Source organism: Diadema setosum, chromosome 2 (assembly GCF_964275005.1).
Source record: "Diadema setosum chromosome 2, eeDiaSeto1, whole genome shotgun sequence".
Taxonomy (NCBI): domain Eukaryota; kingdom Metazoa; phylum Echinodermata; class Echinoidea; order Diadematoida; family Diadematidae; genus Diadema; species Diadema setosum.
In genome coordinates, this window is record NC_092686.1 from 45126622 (window position 1) to 45146666 (window position 20045).

Genomic DNA, 20045 nt, shown 5'->3' on the forward strand with positions numbered 1-20045 from the left:
GAAGTAGGAAGAAACTACTTGAATGAGGATAGCAATATATCACTCTTTCACCACAATGTCACAGTTGCCTTTTTAATGTGTGCATATGTAAGTTTGGGAACTATGAAAGCTGTAGTACTCTCTGTGTGTAAGTGGGTTTGGTGTTGTGTTCTCTGATATGTGTGGGAATGGGATTCCTTTACAGCTGACTGCATAGGAATGTTAATACAAGATGTATTACTTTCAATCACAATTCAATGGAAGATTTCTCAATTCAGGGATTATAGTATCAAAAGAAGAGAACTTATCATTACTCATAAATATCAAAAGTATTCCTTATGTCAATATATCCTATATCTTTCTCTCTCTTTCTCTCTCATTCATTGTCTCACTTTTTCTCCCTCTCTCTATGGAAGTGTATGACCAACTACTGTAAAACCGGAACATTTGTGGCATAAAACTTTGATGTATTGGAGCCAATGGCTTTTTTCGCAACATGAAACTTTCACAAATTGGCACTGGCATTTAATGCATTCTGCAGGCAAAAAACACTGTTTCATACACATTTTACTTTCGCTGATCTTGGCTCACAAAATTCGTAAAAGTTTCATGCACGCAAAAAACAACTGGTTTTACAGCAACCCAATCTGTCTCTTTTATCTTTGTACCCACTTACCTTTTGGATATTCTATTAGCGACTTACAAACATTAGTATATTATCCTGTTTAGTGTTTACCATCAAATGCCTGAGCCTGATGTTTATCAAGAATATTATCTACCCCTTCCCATCATGCTTCTACCCCAACAGGAAGTCCTTTCATGTTCACCGTTGGTCCATTTGGCGAGGGCGGTGCCCACAAGGTCCATGCTGGTGGACCTGGTCTTGAGCGAGGAGAGGTCAACCAGCCAGGTAAGGAGCTTGGACTGTCTCCTGCTCTCTCATTCCTTCTGTTTTAACCCCTTTAGAGCCTTAAAATTTCAAGCGAGGGCGACATCTACTCTCACTCCAGGGGAAGTAGTAAAGATTTACACTATTTGCATGTCTATTAAGACAAAGTGACAGTGGGTTTAAATTTTGGAAAAAAATTTTTGCCATTTTTAGAACAAATATTTTATGATGGTAATTGTTTTAGTTCATTTACTGGCAATAGTACTTTCTCAAAGTCTAATTTTGTACCAGTTTTCTTCTGAAATGTTACATGCATTCACATTACAGATTCTGTTCGATTAAATCCATTGATAGTTTTATTTGTATTTTTACTGATCATTTTATTTGCCATTATAAACTCCATGATGTATTTATGTATCATAATTATTCCCCCTTCCTCTATTTCTTCCGTGTAGCTGAGTTCACTCTCTGGACCCGTGAGGCCGGACCAGGCAGGCTGGGTGTCACCGTCTCTGGACCTGCCAAGGCCCCCATCAACTTTGTGGACAATATGGATGGCTCCTACCTGGTCTCCTATCTACCCACAGAACCAGGTTTGTTTAAAAAAACTGCTTCTGGAGCTAAGGAGGTGTCATTACATCTATCTTTGCTTCAAAGGTTAATTTGAAGCTCTGTGCTATGAAGCTTTCTGGTAACTGGAGGAAGAAAAACATGATCGGTCTTGATCTTTAGAAGTCTTGAAGCTGTGTTCACAATGATAAAACCTGGCTTTTTGGACTTGATTGCTTTATATTACTGCTTGTCTTTTGAGTACAATGAGCTAGATGTATTGCAGGATTGCTTGTGGAATTCATCCTCATCAAAAAGGGCATTTACTGATTAACCCATTGAGAATGAGCTGATCTTGCTATAACAAGCATTTCCTATACGCGCCTACCAAGGTATACTTGAGAGTAGTCTGTAATAAGTTAAATATTTCCAGCCATTCTTCATACCCGACTATGATGCTTCTAGTAGTGTCGTAGTGATATACATTGATGAGTTGTACATCCGATAACTAGGACTTGTCTGAAATATGCATTCCCGCACTATTTTTTTTTTCTCTCAGGACTATTTCATGAGACTATGTGTCTTAGCTTACATCTTGTAATCATTGAGAAATGAAGCCAGTGATGATGTTAATCTGGCGCAGGTTTGTTATCCATCATACAGCCTGATTTATGACTTGACAAATTTTTTTATTGCAGGTGAATATGTTATTGACATCAAGTTCAATGACAAGCCCATCCCAGACAGTCCCTACAAGCCCTTCATCACCCCGCCCATGGGTGAGGCAAGGAGATGCAGTGTATCGAGCATGCAGGTGAGTTTGATATAATATATATTTCAGTCTCTAATGTTAGATGTGTAACAACATAAACGCAACCAAAAAAAGTAACTTCCCCCGAATTAGATGCTGCAACTTTTTATCCCCCCCCCCCCCCCCCAAAAAAAAAAAAAGATTTTGAGCAAGGATTTGGCAAGGGTGTTTGTACACTCATTGATTAAATCTTTGAGGAAATAAAAAATGATTTGATGAGTCGTGCATGGGTGAGCACACATCAAAGACAAAAATGGTCACTTTTCAAAGGCACAAGAGTCATTTTCTTGAGGTCTGCAAAACAAGATTTTGACTAATTCTGTTTCTGGTGTTACGTTTAAGTTACATTAAAAAGTTACGCTAGTTCTAGGAGTTACTTTTTTGTTCAGAAAAGTTCATTTGAGTCATTTGCTCATCCTTTTAGAGATATGATAGATAAACAAAAGGCATAAACTAATATCTCTCCTATGTCACTAAGTCAAATCAATGTCTTACTCTTTTTCTGTGTGATTACTTTTTGACATTGTACATAACATTTGGCATAATTTTGTTTGCATATATCTCCCCCCCCCCCTTTAAGGAAACTGGTGTCAAGCTCAACCAGCCGTGCTCATTTGTCATCCAACTCAATGGTGCTAAAGGTCTTGTGAAGGCCAAGACAGTTGCTCCTTCAGGAGCAGATGTTGAGTGTGTCATCACAGAGATTGATGAAGGTAAAGCGATTTGCACTCTTTGTTTGTTTGTGTGTTGTTGTTTTTTAAATTGGGAAATGTAAGGTGCAATTTCTCCATGTTTGTTGAGAGAAGTGATTTGACGAGCCATTGATCCTGAGAAGTTTCCTTCTGCACCCACTTCTGCTCATGTCTCTTGGGAACAAAAGAAAAGATTCTTGAAATATTTTTCATTAATCCAATAGTTAAAGTTTGTGTGCAAGAGGATTATGTCATACATAAGGACCTTGTGCTAGAGTGCTGAAATTAGGATGAGTGAATTGCACAGAATTGTGTTTGTTGTCTTCCTGAGAGAGAAATATGGGGAAGTGGGTGGGTTGTAACCAAAATTATTGCCTTCTCCTGCACTTGCTCGTTTAAGTAAAAACATGGCAGTTTTGCTTCTAAAAGGGGCACTGACAATCAAGTCCTAAATACTTTTACTGGAAGTTTCTGTTTTGGATATTTTGAGTGCAAAAAGAAGAAAGATGTCAGTTTGATCTGTTGTAAAAGAAAGATAAAGAGTGCAGATGTGTACTTATTGAATACAGGTTGTTTGAATTTTTTTTTTTTAATTTATGCTGAGAGTTCTGACAGTATGTGCCATATCTGCTTATGCCTTGAGTCTTCTGCCATCATTACCCCCAAACAGAGAACTATGCTGTGCGCTTCCTACCCAAGGAGAATGGTATCCACCTCGTCCACGTCTACTTCAAGGACTCCCCCATCCCAGGCAGCCCCTTCAAGATCAGGGTGGGCACCATTGAGGAAGTTGGCGACCCCGGGCACGTCCATGCCTACGGTGACGGCCTGGAGAGGGGCAAGACAGGTCAGTGGTGTGGATTGTTGGTTGGCTCAAGGAATTTAGCTCTTGACCACAAAGACATACATAAACTGGGCCCTAAGGGGTTTCCTTAGTGAATATCTCTTTCTTTCTTTCTTTCTTTTTTTCACAGAAGTGTATCAGTGTGTTTATAGATATTTCTTTATGATAGGTGATTATGAGTTTTTTAAAGCTATGACATCCCAAAGTGGCAGTGTTGCCCACTATAACTATGATAGGAAATGTTTGAGCAAAGTGATAAATGATTAAGATGAGTTTTGTAAATAGGACACTGCAGCAGTAAAAATGTGAAAGAGAGATTGACAATTAATTACTCCATGAAGAAAATAATGAATAAAGAAATAGAATGAATGCAAATGAAATTGCAAGCTAAGCAAATGGAAAGCTCATGCAAATATTTTCATGTAGTTTCTTCCTCTTTATTAACTTCTGTGAATGAAATAAAGTGTTAATGAAAGCAAATTTAAAACTTGTTGGTTGCTGTAGTCTTGAGTATTTTGAACGATGCAAATGATTGAAGACATATGACATTGCAAAGGTAGGACTGCCAGCAGTCGTTCAAACTTTGTTCTGTTAAAGGAGATCTCTGGATGATTTTCAGACTTTTACATTTATTTTGAACAGCTACAAATTAGCTATTTATACTTAAAGAGTTTCAGAATTCATAGTGACTGGGAGGAGGAATAAGAATGTTTTCAAAATTGATAACAAATTGCAATGAACAGGGATGATGATATGGCAGCCTCACCATAAGAATGCATGAGTTGGGGCTCAAGGAAGCAGATGTGAACAAAAGAAGAAGGTATGCATAGATTTTACGCAGGTGAACTTGTTATTAAAGCAAGCAGTATAGTAATGGAAATGCCCTGCTGCAGTTTTGCAACATGTGAGGCTCCTATGTCATCAACGCTGTTCAGTGTAATTTGTTTAAGCTTTTTCAGAGTATTGGTTTCTGTGCGCAAGGACCACATTAAATTCTACAAATCTATACATGGAGCCACGATTTATGTACTACATGATGTGAAATTATGAAAATCGTCTGGAATGCCCTTTTAACTCCATGATTGTGGGATTCTCTGACACAGTGTTGCATAGATACATGCAAAAAAACCTACAAACAAATTTGTCTTTTGGTTCATCTCGCCCAGGAGAGAAATGCGAGTTCATCATCAACACATGTGGTGCTGGTGCGGGAACCATGTCCATCCAGATCGACGGCCCCTCCAAGGTCAAGCTAGATGTGACTGAGGTAGGAGAGGGTTACAAGTGTGTGTACGTGCCAACGCAGCCCGGCGAGTACATGATCACCATCAAATATGGCGGCCCTACACACATTACTGGCAGTCCCTTCAAGGCCAAGATCACAGGTGAGTGAAGCTAAGATGATGTTGTTGCCATGGCAATGCTCCTTCATGCATGAATGGTGAATGCTCTGTGGAAGTGGAGACAGAATTCATTCCCCTGTGCTAGACAAAGCAGATGCATAGAATGATATAATTTAAAAGCCATTAGCAAGGGAGACAGTTCACATATCTTCTGATTTCATGTTGAAATGTAAGCTTTGCCCAAAAAAAAAGTGTCACTCTTGATATTTTTGTGGGATTTGTAGGAGTGTTGGTCACATTTTGTGAGTATATGAAATAATTTAACCCATTGTCCTGTAGAATTCCTAGTGATCAGCCCATGGATTTACCCATAACTGTGTTTGCTTTATATCTGCATCACAATCATGTTACTGTCGATTATTGCACCATTTCTATTGCAGCCAGCAAATATTAATGATCAATTCTGACATTTAATTTTGTCTTAACAACTTCAGAGCTGTCATTTCTCATTCCCTGGTGTCACAGTAGCAAAAACAATCCTGGTTTGAAAAACGTGCTTTAAACATCATTACAGTCACGATGATAGTTGCTTTCCTGCGATCCCTTTCCCCTTGTATGGTGATGCTTAACCCGTTGAGGATGAGTCCCAAGTATACTCGTTTAAGTGTCTTATGGCAAATGCATGTTGTAGCAAAATCAGCCCGTCCTCAATGGGTTAAAAGTGCTTTGCAACATAGAAGTAACATAAAGAAAAACTCAAGAATGTTGATCTGAATGGGAAACTCATAGAAGAGACTGTTCCGGGACTTATCTTCATGTGCAGGTCCAGCCCGGGGTGGTAAGGCCGGTGTCCTGGAGACCTCCCAGGTCATGGTGGAAACCATCGTCAAGACGACCACCACCACCGGCTTCGCTGCACCGGTCTTTACCTCCGATGCCAGCAAGGTGGTATCCAGCGGCATGGGCCTGAAGAAGGCCTTCCTGAACAAGAAGAGTCAGTTCCAGGTCAACTGCTCTGATGCAGGTGGGTGAAACAAGATCGACCCAATCAGCACTGGCTTGTATTGACCTGTTTTGAATTACGTTAACACTTTCCATTGTCAGTGCAACCCAGTCCTAGTATAGATGCATGTCAGAACACTCATGACTTCACAGTAATGATCATTACCGGTGCTTTGCCAACAGCTAGGTACAGTTGAACCTCTCTTATCCGGCCTCCCTTTATCCGGATCGCTCTATTATACGGACGCAATCTCGTCGTGATTTTTTTTTTTTTTTTTAATTACGGGAGGAAAGGGGGATTCCCAACTCCTTGACAACTCCTACCCAAACACACATGAATTACATATTACTTCCAACATGATTAACATACATTACGTCAAATTTCCTTCCAAATTGCTTACCTCCAGACATTTCAACATCCCCAAACATCCCCAAATGTAACAATGAAAAGGTTGCAGTATACACATTACTACATGTGGTACTACAATGGGCGACATCAGTACATGTGTATGTATATGTACATGTATAAAGCATTGAGTCTCCCGTATCCGGCCAAATCCCTTATCCGGATGAGCCCCGGTCCCGACTTGTCCGAATACGAGAGGTTCAACTGTAGTAGCCAAACCAGCTATCAGCAGCTCAGTCAATTGTCTATGAAGTGGAAGCAGATCTTTGAGAGGTCATATAGTGCTGTAAGGTTGCACACCTGCTAATCTGAAAAACAATAACACAATTTGTATTATCTTGATTAAAAATGAGTTGATCCTTTATTCTTTTTCCTGATAACTTGCCAATATATGTGCATAACTACTCCCCATTAAAAAAAAAAAGAAGATATTTCTAAATCGCATGATGCAAGTTCCCAGACCATCCCTAGGAACAGCTGATCCATTTGTACATTTGCTTGTTCTTTTTTTTACCAGTGATAGGAAATGCAAGATATTGTTTTTGTCCAGAGAATCTGGACTGACACACCTTGCTCTGATTGCTGCATTGCTTTATGTGTCTTCAAAATGTTTTGTGATGACGGAAACATCAAGAAGTGAGACGAGGGTGAAAACCAATGCCCAAGAAGACTAGTAGTATTAAAAGACTGTCCATGTTTGTGTGTCTTCTCCAGGTAACAACATGCTGATCGTTGGCATCGCTGGTCCGAAGACACCGTGCGAGGAGATCCTGGTCAAGCACACCTTTGGTCAGCGCTACACGGTCACCTACCTCCTGAAGGAGAAGGGCAACTACATACTGATGGTCAAGTGGGGCGAGGATCACATACCGGGCAGTCCATTCCAGATCCAGTGTGTATAGACCACTACCAGCTGCACTTGGATATACAGTAGGGGAGGGATGATCAGCTGTGACCCTTTACGAGGTTGACTGACCATTGGATGATCACACTCCCCCCCCCCCCTTCCTTTCCTCCTCCACCTCCTGTCTCCCCTTGCCTGCCTTCCTCGAGACTCAATGCATATTACAAGTCTGCTTCTTCCTCATAATCTATGCAAGAACTTTGACATCTCAAAACGGTGGGTTGAGGATCTCGAGAAGGAGAAAGAAAGCAATTAAGAAACGTATACTTTAATAAAAAGCTCCTTGAAGGACTTTGTTAAAATTCTATATGATAGCAACAAACTAAGAATGGACATTGAAATAAAGCAAGGGAAAAAATACTGCCAGTTGTGTTTTGTATGTTGGAGAGGCACTACCTGATTTTATGTAAAGGTCTGTATCAGTGTGTTCCTTCCTTATCCAAACTGTATGATTTACTCAGACGAAGAAGAAAGTACTGTGTTGATGACAAGTGAGACGTGGATGCATCCTTGAGAATTACATTGATTTTACATACCTTGTACTTTGCTCAAAAATCATCTTGTGGAATGGAGAAGTATCTGCCGTTCCCGCTCTGGTAATCACTTGATTCTCTTCCATCCCATGATTTTTGCCCTCCAATATTCCGTAGCTCCGCGTAATTTCATGTCAGTTTTCCATACGTAGATTCTGAATGAAACTCAATGGTGTGTGCATATGGATGAGACACCTCAGTGAATGTTCATCAATATGCATTGTATTTCGTCAGAGTGTGTTGCCCAAGTTCATGTGTCCTTTGAATTAGATGGAATAAAGCTGCGTGGTCATTGGCTATTCATTTAATCTTGTGATGATTGATGCTGTTAGTTTGAACACGGCTGCATTGTGACTGTGACAAGCTTGAAGACAGTTTTTTTGTTTTGTTTTGCTTTTTTTTGCTTCCTTTTATGTTTTGAGATGCGCATAGCAAAAACTTTTAAAAAAAAGCACCAAAAACAAAAACAAAAAATACTGCCAATGGCTGGTCCTTTGACTTGTGTAGATATTGGCAAATATGAGATTTTTGCAGAAGTAAGGTAGTCTTTCAAGAAAAGCATTGTTGAAATACATGTAGTAAATACTTGGAAGGAAAGGGACAACATATTTAGTTATGATACCTGCTCACACTGAAGTATCGAAAACTAGTATGTAGTATGCCTTATGTAACTAAAAATCAAATGCCTTATTTAAAAAAACACATGTTAGATAAAGAAATTTGTTTTATTGATAGAGATATTATATTGCATTACATTGCCAATTATGCTGGTGAAGTAATACCAGTATTTGACATGTTTAACAATAAACAAAGGAAAATAATAAAACAAGAGAAAGTCGTGACTGCCATGTGGTCACTCATTTTATACTTTTATAGACTTCTTTTAGACTACTACAAGTGAAATTTATTTAACAACTATTTAAATTAAAATGTATTCATAGCTATGAACATTTTGATGACTGCATGTTTTTTTCTTCAATACTTTTGCTTCATGTAGGTGAGACAAATACATGAGATATTTATATTCCTCGTAATAAAGTATATACATGCCGGATGATAGTTTACAATGAACTTTTATTTTTCCTTTGCTCAACATAATTATGATTTAAAGCTATATATATATTGGGGCTGTAAAGATAAGAATCTGAAGCTGTTGTGATTTCCATTCTGCATACAATTTGCATATTTTCTCAAATATAGTTTGATGACCTGCTAGTTGGAAACATAATAATATTACCTAAGTTTGTATGCGCGTTATTTTAGGGCCACCTAAGCGAAGATCACATGTAGTGTAATAAACGTATTGCGCTTTGACAATTAAAATGAGTTATTCAGATGTGTTTATACCGCATATTATAAATAATTGTATCTTTTTTGAATGTTCATAATATGTTTATGTTATTTGTGAATATTGTATTTTCTTATGTTTCATATTGTGATAACATGTTATGCTATTTGGGATATTATAAAGAAAGGAGAGCTCAGTACTACCTTTTGTTTTATTTTTCACATCATCCACTATCTGAAAACAGGAGGGAAAGGATTCTACCATTGGTCAAGTTGAAGAATAATGAGGCAGCCACATGCAAAGAAGCAATGTCCTTTTGTTAACCTAGTGATTTTGAGTTTAGCTAGTTTGTACAATTGTACTCTGTCATGAATCTCCTGTGTTTTTCTTCGTCTTTTTTTTTCTTTCTGAAGCAGTATCCTCGATTGTAAATTTCTTCTTCGCCTCTTTTGTGTCTTGGCAGAATCGAAGTAGTGATATAGAGGAGTAAAATCGGCAATAATTTTCTTGTTTAATGAGTAGATATTTCATTTATGTATGTGTTGATGTGATTTTATGCATTGGATGTGGTTATGTTTAAACTGTATTTTGATACTTGTGGCAGTATCAAGTTGTAACAGACAGAAAAAAAAAAAAACGTGCAAGGAACTCTCCAAATTGATGTCTGAAGAATATCTTTGTTGTTTACCTTATGTTTGGTAGCATAGCTGGCTGAAATGTGTGAATTATAGCTATATTACTTTGTGTAGATGTTCTCTTTTTTTACTGTGAATATATATAAAAACAGCATTAATATTATTACTAACTAGTAGTGCAAAGCACAGCTTAGTAGTGTAATGAAATTGTTTTAGATTAACACAGTGCATTGTTTGTTCTATAGAGCAATGAGTACAATGATAGTCTTCGTTTTTGTTCAAAAATCTACTTATCAACCTGCTCAATGTGTCTTAAATTAACAAAGAGGCAGTACAAATGTTGTTAGGATATGGAAGACAAAATCCACATTGCTACTCACAGATGGATCATGGTATGATATGAAAGTATGATTGCAGTATTTTGCCATATGGTTTTAACAATATGTAGTTAGCAATTGATGGGGTATAGAAAGGTGTCTAAATGCTATATACAGGTTAAGAGGCAATATCTGTGGGTTGGTAAACGATCATTGTTAATACAAGGAGAAGTAATAACCAAGCATTTAGTAAAATGAGATCACTTCTTTTGCATTAAAGGGAATCATGGAGCTTTGAATCTGTATTTTGCTGAATTCATGTCATTTTGTTTCCCTTGTAAAATGCTACATTCTCCATACAAGTATGTCACTTTTGGTGTGGTTGTGTTATGATATTGTGTGTGTGTGTGTGTGTGTGTGTGTGTGTGTGTGTGTGTGTGTGAAATGATGATGAATCTGACATGTCTGCGAGGTCAAACAAGAATAAATGTAATAATGATGATAATAATAACAGTAATAGTACTACTACTACTACTACTACTACTACTACTACTACTACTACTATTATAGAATCCTCACTATACATAATATCTAACAGAAGAGAGCCAGTATCTGTCACTGCATCAGGGTCCTCTAGTGGAAATTATTGCCTAAACCCAAGCATTTAAGATACTATGAAGTAGGAAAAATGCACCTGTTTACCAATGAACAAGCAAAATATCAGTATCTGTTTATAGGGCCTACCAACGCGTGAGGATATTGTATTTGTAGTAGTCATGAGACAATATAATAATGTTGTGATAAACCAAATCAAAATATATGGTAATAAAAATAATAATAATAATAATAGACATTTTTAGAGGGCCTTTTCCACTGGATACAAAGCGCTATGAGATGTCATCCCTGGTCGCCATAGGAGATGAAATAACTACAAATTACCAGGCAGTGACAGTACAAGTCCAGTGCCACAATAATATTTATATATACACTGTATACACACATGTATATATCTTATTCACTTATATACAGTAACACACTCTAAAATACATGATGTCCTAGAGCATCCAAAAATACTAGGGCTTGCCCAAATTCAACTCCTCTCAGAAATGACAGTTCCTCTTCATCCAGTCATCATTACTCAGTGAGAAAAAAAAAATCAACAATTGACTCCAATTGAGAGCACAGTGATAAAAAGACATGAAAGGCCTCTTTATTCAGTCTAGTTTGCTTGCATCAATCAAGAAAACCGTTGTCACTTTAGCACACACACACACACACACACACACACACACACACACTTGAAATGCATTTAACTACAGATATGCGAAATAGTTTTATATATACATACTTTCCTACAACACCGCAAAGAAAAGGGGGTTTTATTCAAGGTGAGCTTTATAAAATCGTGTTTAGAACTTTGTTCCTGCTGACCTATGAATCATTTTAATTCCCATCCCTATGTTTACCAAGCATTTTGCTGCTGACAATATTTTGTTTGTTTGATGCAGAAGTGGAAACGATTTCATTTCTATCACGTTTTAGCTTGCGTTCGAGTGATGATGAAATGACGAGGTTTCCCAACCGTACCGGAACGTTCTTCACGCTAAGGTATTAAGGGTTTCGAATAGGCATACACACCACCAAAATGCGTGCTCATATGGGAAGAATAAAATCATTACGCAAGTTGTCCTTCTTCAATTTAGGTAGGGATTCAAAATCGAAGAACAAATGAAGTTTAGCAAAAAAAAAAAAAAAAAAATAGCATTGTGTTTATTTAATTCTATAGTTCTCGTTTCTCGTCTCTTGTGTACGTCAAGCTTAGAGTGTCTGTTATTCAACCAATGATTTTCATTTAATTCCCTGCCTAAAGTATAAACGAAACATGATTATGAATGCTTCAAGAAAGCTACCCTTAAATTAAGAAATAGATTAAGAAGAATCACAGCTACGAAAGCTACCCTTAAATTAAGAGGTAGATTAAGAAGTATCACAGCTACGAAAAAAATAATATCATGACACATACATGTAGTAGTCAAGACAGCGAGCAAGTATCTACCAAGAGGCAACCAGTAAAAACCATGTTAAATGATTTACATCTCTCCAATCAAAGCCATATGTTCACCAATCTTTTTCTCTTAATTTTAATGCTTTCACTTAAAGTAAGGATTCATCGTGATGAATTCACCTTATTCAATACCATATAGCATCAGTTCTCACGTTGAGTATCTACTGTGCTTCGTCGATGTTCCTTATTCAAAAGTTTCTAGATGTTGCCATGGGATCTAAAAAAAAAAATCATCTGCAACTCTGGAATCAGCGAGTATACAGTCGCATTGTCTGTATACTACAAATTGTACGAACACCTTCACGTCATTTGTAATCATCAACAAACACAAAATGAGTAGCACAATGTTCGGTTACTCCCCCATCCCCCCCCCCAAAAAAAAAAAAGAAGAAGAAAAAGAACAAATGAAATAAAATAAATTCAAAGTCGTTAAATCGTTCCATACTTTTACACATTCATTTTCCAAGACCAACCATGACTTGAAAGCATTTCAAGTCGTAACAGAGTCTGAGAGAACATCGTAACGGGCTTCTTTCTTAACTCGGTGTTTTGACTTGGGCCTACGTACCCCTGTAGCTCGATGTACTGCCACGCACATCAGGTATCTGCTCATGTGTTTCACAGCGTGCGCCTTGCTTTCATACAGGTTTTGTTCATACCTAACTCTGTACCATTCTATCCTGGGGTACTTCTGTACCGTTTTGGTGTACAATCCTACCCTGTGTCCAGGCCAAGTATCGTGCCATGAGTCCCTGTGAAGAGACGGCGTCGGGTACAGCAGTGCACACTTGATTTGGCGGGAAACTAACGTTAGGCGGGAGGCTAGCGTTTGGCAGATGGGACGGATTCGAATTATGACACGCCTTTTGCTGTTGCGTGGTTGAATTAACGCCGACATCCGCTGGAGCAGCCCTCCCATAATGATTTTCAAGAAGACTGGGATGATTCGGATTTGTGAAGCCTTGTGAGTGTCTTGTCGGTGGATGATGGACAACTGCAGCGTTACTCACTTTTGACGAGTGGTGGAGTCTCTGATAAGCGGGTTGATATCCATTATGGCTGTCTCTCGTCTGAGGCAACCTATTATGAGAGTCGTTAAGGTGAAGCTGGCTTCGATCGCTGCTACCGAATTGGTTGATTGGGCCAGTCGAAGTCAAGTAGAGATGCGATGATTTCACAGAGCTAGAAGGTCCTTCATGTGCAAGAGGCATCGTGTTTGACGACACTGCTGTTTGCGGGGTTGTCTTTTGCATAGTCGTCATCTGCACTGGATGAGTTGGAATGGGTCGAATCACCCCAGGAAAGGTGGCATTTTGTCGAGGCACAGGTCCTGTCGGCACCGTTCTGCATGTTGCATGCTGAGCAAAGTCTAGTGTGACTCCGGACGTACTTTCGCTGTAAATGATCGGATGCTGGTAAGTGGTAAGCAATGACTTGTTGTTTTGGTCGAAAGCTTGCACATTGTTATTCTGCAATTGATATGACTCCATATGATTGTCAAAGTTCCCGTAGATACTGGTCTGATCACTCCTAGCATTGTTTTGAGGTGCAACGGACTCTTTGGAATCATGTTTCGAGTATTCAAACTCACCATGAGTTGTACTTGGCAATGGGGCCGCCTCTTCCAGGAAGTGGCTATTGAGATCACTAGGAGAGACGGGCAGATTGAAGAGAGCCGAAAGGTTGCTCAAGCACGTGTCCGTGGATTTCAGCGATGAGGAAGAACTCTCATCACCTGCGTGGTCGCCAACATCGTTGCTCACTTCTGGCGCTGGGGGAGCTCGATCGTAGGATGACGTTAACACTGAATCACTGTGTATTCGAGCTCGTCTGCCAGGCTGGTTCACCTGAGTACTGCCGACGGCTTCTTCATGAGAAACTGGGATCATTTCCCCAAGAGGTGACGGTAGCATCTCAGCAAATTCTTTGGCCAAGGTAACCTCAGAAAATTCATCAAGATCTACATTACAAGACGATCTCGTCAATGATTGGTAGCCTGGATCTGCTGTGCATTGATCTATGAAATACGATTGCAGATCAAGATTTGGAGGCGCACTTTTCGGTTCTTGCCTTTTATAAAGGCCATCGTCAGACTGTTGGGGTTGGCCAAGTGAAGTAATTGAGTCGCCTGTAACTTCCGATCGACGCGAGGCAGGACCAGGATCATAGTAAGCCCAAACTGAGTCGTCACTATCCCAATCTGACCCATCTTCTGGAGGGTTCTTGGATAAAAGGTCACTGTCATTCAGGTTCGGCTGATTTTCGCTCGATAGCGATGGCGATGGAGGAGAAGATAGAGACACAGCGAGCGGATGGATTCCGTCTGCATTCTTGCCAAATTCTTGAGCTTGAGGATAGACAACAGTGGGAAGAGTGCGATCCATCAAGGGAACTGAAGTACAAACTTTGTTTGGAGGTGGTACTTTCTTTACTTGATTGAGTCTGCGTCTTCGCCGAGGAGGCGCCAGTCCCTCGGAATCCGACGATTCGTCGGAACTAGACGACCAGTCATCTGACAAGTTACCCGAAAATCGACCGCGATGAGAGCTCTTCGAACCAGACCCGAATCCATGTCGTCGCAAGGCGAGTGTGAGTTCGTTGAGCTCGGAGCGTGGTAGAGTGGCACATGATTGATTGGGAGGAGGTGATCGCGGAGGATCTTTTTTCAGCACTCTCTGTCTCAGCTCAGCGAAACTGTGTCGGTCTATTTTCGAATGGAGCCTTCCAAGCGTAATAACCTTCCGGCCCATCAGCTTCGTTTCTTGGCCAGCAGGTCCCGTTTGTCTACCACCGGCTGAATTCTCGTGTCTGATACAAACGCGTGGTAGCTGGGGAAAGTCCAACTTCCCGAAACCACTTTGGGATGTTGGTGGCTCTTTCACCGGCCACTTGCATGTCGCATCTGCTGGATTCTCTATGGAGCCCGAATTCCTTCTTGATCCAACTGACCTGCTCTCGTGTAAGGGAGCTCGAGTCTTCACTTCGATCGAGTTTTGGTTTGATTGATGTCCTGGAGGGTTAGTGGCCGTTCCACATCTTGGTGAGGATTCTGCTGTCAGCATCTGTGGAACACTGTGACAACACAAATGAAAACAAACTGCATGTATTTAGTCATTCATACCTTATATTCGACCTCTCCACGTTACTTCATCAGTTTGAACATTTTCACTACTTCTAATCGGCCGCTGCCCTTTAACGTCGATTTGGATATGAAATTACTTATTTTAACATTAAAGACTTTGAAATCGTAATAGGTTTTAATCAATAGTTCTCTCAGTCCTGAAATTTTAAACTGAAATAAACCAAATCAAAAGACACAGTGAATCAGAGTTTTTTTTTTAAGCTTAAAACAAAACACACACACACACACACACACACATAAATATATATATATATATATATATATATTCGACAAGGTAATATTTCTCCTTGCGAGGCGACATGTCCCTCATAGGCAACTATATGTCTAAATCGTCTTTATGACATTGAGGATGAAAAAAAAAATCTTAGTTCTTTTTTAATGTGCCGTAAACACTCAAGACACATTACCAACTGTTCGAAATTGTATGCGTGGGATGTCAAAGCCGACAATCAATTCAAAATATATGTATTGTTAGGACCTTCTACAGAGCGTAATACACTAAATGAACGCATGATTTTATACATTTATGATTGACATTACTCTTGCCATAAGAGTGTCGAATATAGTTACTGACCTGTGCAGCTGATTTGACGGGGGGAACACACTATCATCAGGTAGGTGCGGATTCCACGTTGCTATGGACACAGGCAAAACGGGCGAGTCCAATGCGACGTTGGGCTGGGTCATAGAGACCGAAGCTGGAGGTAACAAGAAACAGTCTGCCACACCTGGGTGATAATCCGTCGGCCCTGGCAGGAGTGGTTGTAGGGGGATGTCCGAATGAGGTACGGTGTCGTGATGGAGGCATGGATCATTGGTGTCCCCTTGTCCTCGCTGGAGTCGCTTCTTCTTCGCTCGACGGTTTTGAAACCATATCTAGAAAGAGGTAGAGACAAAGAAGACGCCGTAGAGTAAATGCAGGGCAGTGTTTAGTGAGACACAGGTGTATTTCACTGAAAAGAGTATTGCTGTCACGTCGTTAGGAAGCTGTTAATCCAGAAATAATCCATGAAATTTTCCAGAACTGGATCTCAAGGCCTTTTTCGCGGCATGAAATTTCTGCAAATTGCCACTGCCATACAATGCATATAGTGTAGACAAGGGCCCCGTTTTATCAAAAGATAAAATCGATTTTAAATTTCCTTACCACACAGTCTGCCATAAACTTACAGTTGACATCAACTTTATAATCAATTTTATCTATTCATAAAGCAGGGCCAAGAATTTTCGATTTCGCAAATCTTGGCTCTCGCGAAATTTACGTATTTAAGATGCACGCAAAAATGTCTGGTTTTACAGTAGATTCACAAATTAATATTTATATCAAACCTACTTGTACTGTTCCTTCCTCGACCTCCAAACGCTGAGCTATCTTGGTCTTTAGTTCACCATCCGGGTACTCTTCGTCAAGAAAAATTCGCTCTAGGGCGTTGAGCTGGGCAAGGTTGAAGATCGTACGTGTTCGCCTCTCTAACGCAGTAGGAAAAAAAGAACTACACTAAATCATCAGCACAACTATTCCACATTTAGCGAGGAGGTAAACACTGTAACACACATTGTACCTGCTTGGTTTTACCAAGAGATTCGTTCACTTCGATTAGAAAAGTATGTACCTGTACCCCATAATAGTTTTTTTTTTTAATGGGAAGAAAACAAAACAAAAACAAAACAAAACAAAATCATAACAAAATTTCAAAACAAAAAGTGTGAGGACAATCATAAAGTACTCTTTATTTCACCTGTGGTACTTGGAAAATGAACACCGTGTCCTCTATAAAGACAGACAATGGCCGTAATGCCAGCCCACGAGGAAGACTTCATACGTTTATAATCAAAGAAGATTTCTGTGATTGTTAATTCCTTTTGTCTTAATTTTGTCTGACTGTTTACAGCTGTAACGTGGGCAGAAATAGCGGGAAAGATTAATATATTATGAATGTTTGATCTAAAGATCACATGCTCTCTCTCTCTCTCTCTCTCTCTCTTTAATCTCTTCACAAACTATTAAAAAAAAAGTTTATCCTCATTTCTTCTCCAACGTACCTTTGCCTCGTGAGGACATTTTTCGCTCATCTCGAGGTCTTTTCATCCGACCCATCCTCGGGTCCTCGGTCGAAGGAGAGCTTGACAGCACATACGGAGCATTTTCTAGACCTGCTACTGCCATCGGTTCGATTTTTGGCAACAGACTACCTCCAGCCGGCATCTGCATAGTAGCTATGCCATCCATACGATCAGATGTCTTTCACCTGAAATGCATAACACTAGATATTATAATCTCATGATGGAGCACATCACCAGTAATTAAGTATTACGGATTGAAAATGATGATGAAGAGACGATACTGTTGTGATAACGACAATGAAGTAAGAAAAACCTCCATAACTTAGGGTCTAAAAGAAAAAATATCGATAGAGATATATAAGTTCTACAGCACTATATGGCAATAGCCAAAATATGAACAAACAGGGAATTGATAAACACACAAGTAACAATGGGCATCTTTAGGAATCTAAAAGTACAGTGTAGTAAATTGCACAATAGTATATACATGTAGAATCATGGTAAAAGATAAGATATGCACAAACAGGAAATTGATAAAGGTACAAGTAAAATTGTGGATATCTCTAGGAATCTATATTAGCAATTTAAAGAACACTATTGAGTAGTATTACTGGTGACAATTGATAAGATCTGCACAATCAGGCAATTAATAAAGATGCGAGCAAACAGTGTATATCTTTAGAAATCTAATCGTCGTAAAGAAAACTACTGAATAGTAAATAGATGAGGTCTACACAATCAGGAAATTAGTAAAAGATGCAAGTAAACAGCGGGTTTCTTTAGGAATCCAATCGTAGTAAATAGCACTATTGAATAGTATTCATATGGCAATACAATATCTGCACAATCGAGAAAGTAATAAAGAAACCAAAGACCAGATATAAATTTGAATTAAGTGAAAGCAGAAGAAGAAAACATCAGTGATAGTTTGAGACAAAAACCGTCAATGGATACAAAGGCTACGAATTTCAAAAGTTTCCGTGCCATCATCGCTGGACAAGGAGACCAGTCCGTGTTAACTTCATGACGTCATTCTGGACAATAATAAAATTTAACTGTATACGTGTATGTACATGGAAAATGCAATTTTCTACCATAATGGAAGAATACTTAATTTACAGTACTTGCACCTCTTTAAGAAAGCAGGGGGAATGATATTACTCTCAGCATACATGTAGTATATCAGTTGTACTTTTCATGAAAAAAGGCATTTCTGGCTATATTTTCTTAGTTGAGAATGAGAAGGGCGTTAAGTGGTCTTGAAGACTATGGGTTTTGTGGCAACTTAACGCCCTTATCATTCTCAACCGACGTATTGTTGTCTATGTAAAATGACGTCATGAAGTGTGATAGTCTCCTTTTCCAGTGCACGATGACAGCAGCACCGAAACTTGAAAATTCATAACTTTTGAATCCGTGTTCCACTAAATATGCTGCTTTCACTCAATCCATTTTATATTTGGACATTGGTTTCCTTTAACTATTGATTGATTGAACATATTCGAACAAGTTTCATATCAATTCCATTTCATCCCATTCAAAAGGATTCACACCTTCTAATACTCAATAAATGATGCTGCATATAGAAACAAAGAAAAAACAAACAAAACGAAACAAAACAAAAACAAACAAACAAACAAAGAGGCAAATTTCAATGGCTTCCAATTCTTTTGGCAAGGAGTACAATGTAACTATTCACAATAGCACCCTGATTTAGATGTTTTCAAATACCTGGAATTTTTATAGTATTTATTTTGATATGATATGCAACATGTGTACATGGAATGTGTATGGTTAAGGATGATATCATGCACATGTACTTTACGACCTACGATTTGTATATTCAAACACATTAGTATTGTGTGACACACAAACATTTTACATTACCATACGAGTACTTCACGCAAACACGCACACACACACACACACACACACACAAATACACATACATTTTACATCGTGCAGTGACTGCAGATTATGATTTCCTGCATTTATAGTAAGGAACGCAAACTGAAAATACATAATTTTTACCATCAATAGATCTACCCTACTGACCTCAAGTAACATCATTACCTAACAAAAGCTTTTTCTCTTTCTAGGGGAAGAAATCCAACTTAAAGGTCTATTAAAATATCACTCATAAGAAAACAAATATATCATCACATGGTTGCATTCTGGCCTACCTGATTCGGAAGAGAAACACAAGATTTCAGCCAACAAAGTGCGTAACTTGTTCGCTCTTTTGGACGTGTTGGTAGTAGTCCTCTTTCAAGTTCACGGTCTATACGCGTCGCAGTCATCCCACAACGGTATATCGTACATGGTCACCACACGACAACATGGGGGACAATATTCTCCCCTATCTCGAACTGCCGGTACTTATGCAAATGAGCTTAGTTTGGGATGGCAGTCTGGGACTTCTACAGAGAGTGTGGAAGAGAAGACAAGGATAAAGAGAAAGGACTTCGTCACTGGCTGCAGGACAAAGCGGAGAGATGAAAAGAAAATAAACCTGTCTGGGTTTGGGCAGGCTTTAAGTTCATTGTCGCGATCATTGGAGCGCGCATAACATGTTACGTAAT

The 20045-nt window shown here is 39.1% G+C and overlaps 2 protein-coding genes across 5 annotated transcripts in view; one reads left to right on the plus strand and one right to left on the minus strand.

Moving 5' to 3' along the window:
• Positions 1–10497, plus strand: part of LOC140246310 (filamin-A-like) — a 141928-nt gene extending 131431 nt beyond the window's left edge. For all 4 annotated transcript variants that reach the window (XM_072325778.1, XM_072325780.1, XM_072325781.1 and 1 more), the window contains 8 exons: positions 788–889; positions 1324–1461; positions 2116–2231; positions 2809–2941; positions 3591–3767; positions 4931–5149; positions 5931–6131; positions 7230–10497. In XM_072325778.1, coding sequence (XP_072181879.1) covers positions 788–889; positions 1324–1461; positions 2116–2231; positions 2809–2941; positions 3591–3767; positions 4931–5149; positions 5931–6131; positions 7230–7417 — 1274 coding nt within the window. In that variant the 3' untranslated portion in view covers positions 7418–10497. The remainder of the gene's footprint in view (positions 1–787; positions 890–1323; positions 1462–2115; positions 2232–2808; positions 2942–3590; positions 3768–4930; positions 5150–5930; positions 6132–7229) is intronic.
• A 2419-nt stretch (positions 10498–12916) lies between these two features.
• LOC140245516 (uncharacterized) lies at positions 12917–17611 on the minus strand. Its single transcript, XM_072325084.1, has 4 exons — positions 17443–17611; positions 16733–16869; positions 15974–16275; positions 12917–15329 (listed from the first exon to the last, which is right to left on the minus strand). The coding sequence occupies exons 1-4, from the start codon at positions 17609–17611 to the stop codon at positions 12917–12919; spliced, it is 3021 nt and encodes a 1006-aa protein (XP_072181185.1).
• Positions 17612–20045: the final 2434 nt, after the last annotated feature.

Excerpts from the sequence above, each read along its gene's own strand:
- LOC140245516 (XM_072325084.1), bottom strand. The coding sequence starts at position 17,611 with ATGCAGATGCCGGCTGGAGGTAGTCTGTTGCCAAAAATCGAACCGATG. Across the intron at positions 16,870-17,442 it reads AATGTCCTCACGAGGCAAAG|AGAGGCGAACACGTACGATC; the intron begins GTACGTTGGAGA and ends CTACTGCGTTAG. Across the intron at positions 16,276-16,732 it reads TCGAGGAAGGAACAGTACAA|ATATGGTTTCAAAACCGTCG; the intron begins GTAGGTTTGATA and ends ACCTCTTTCTAG.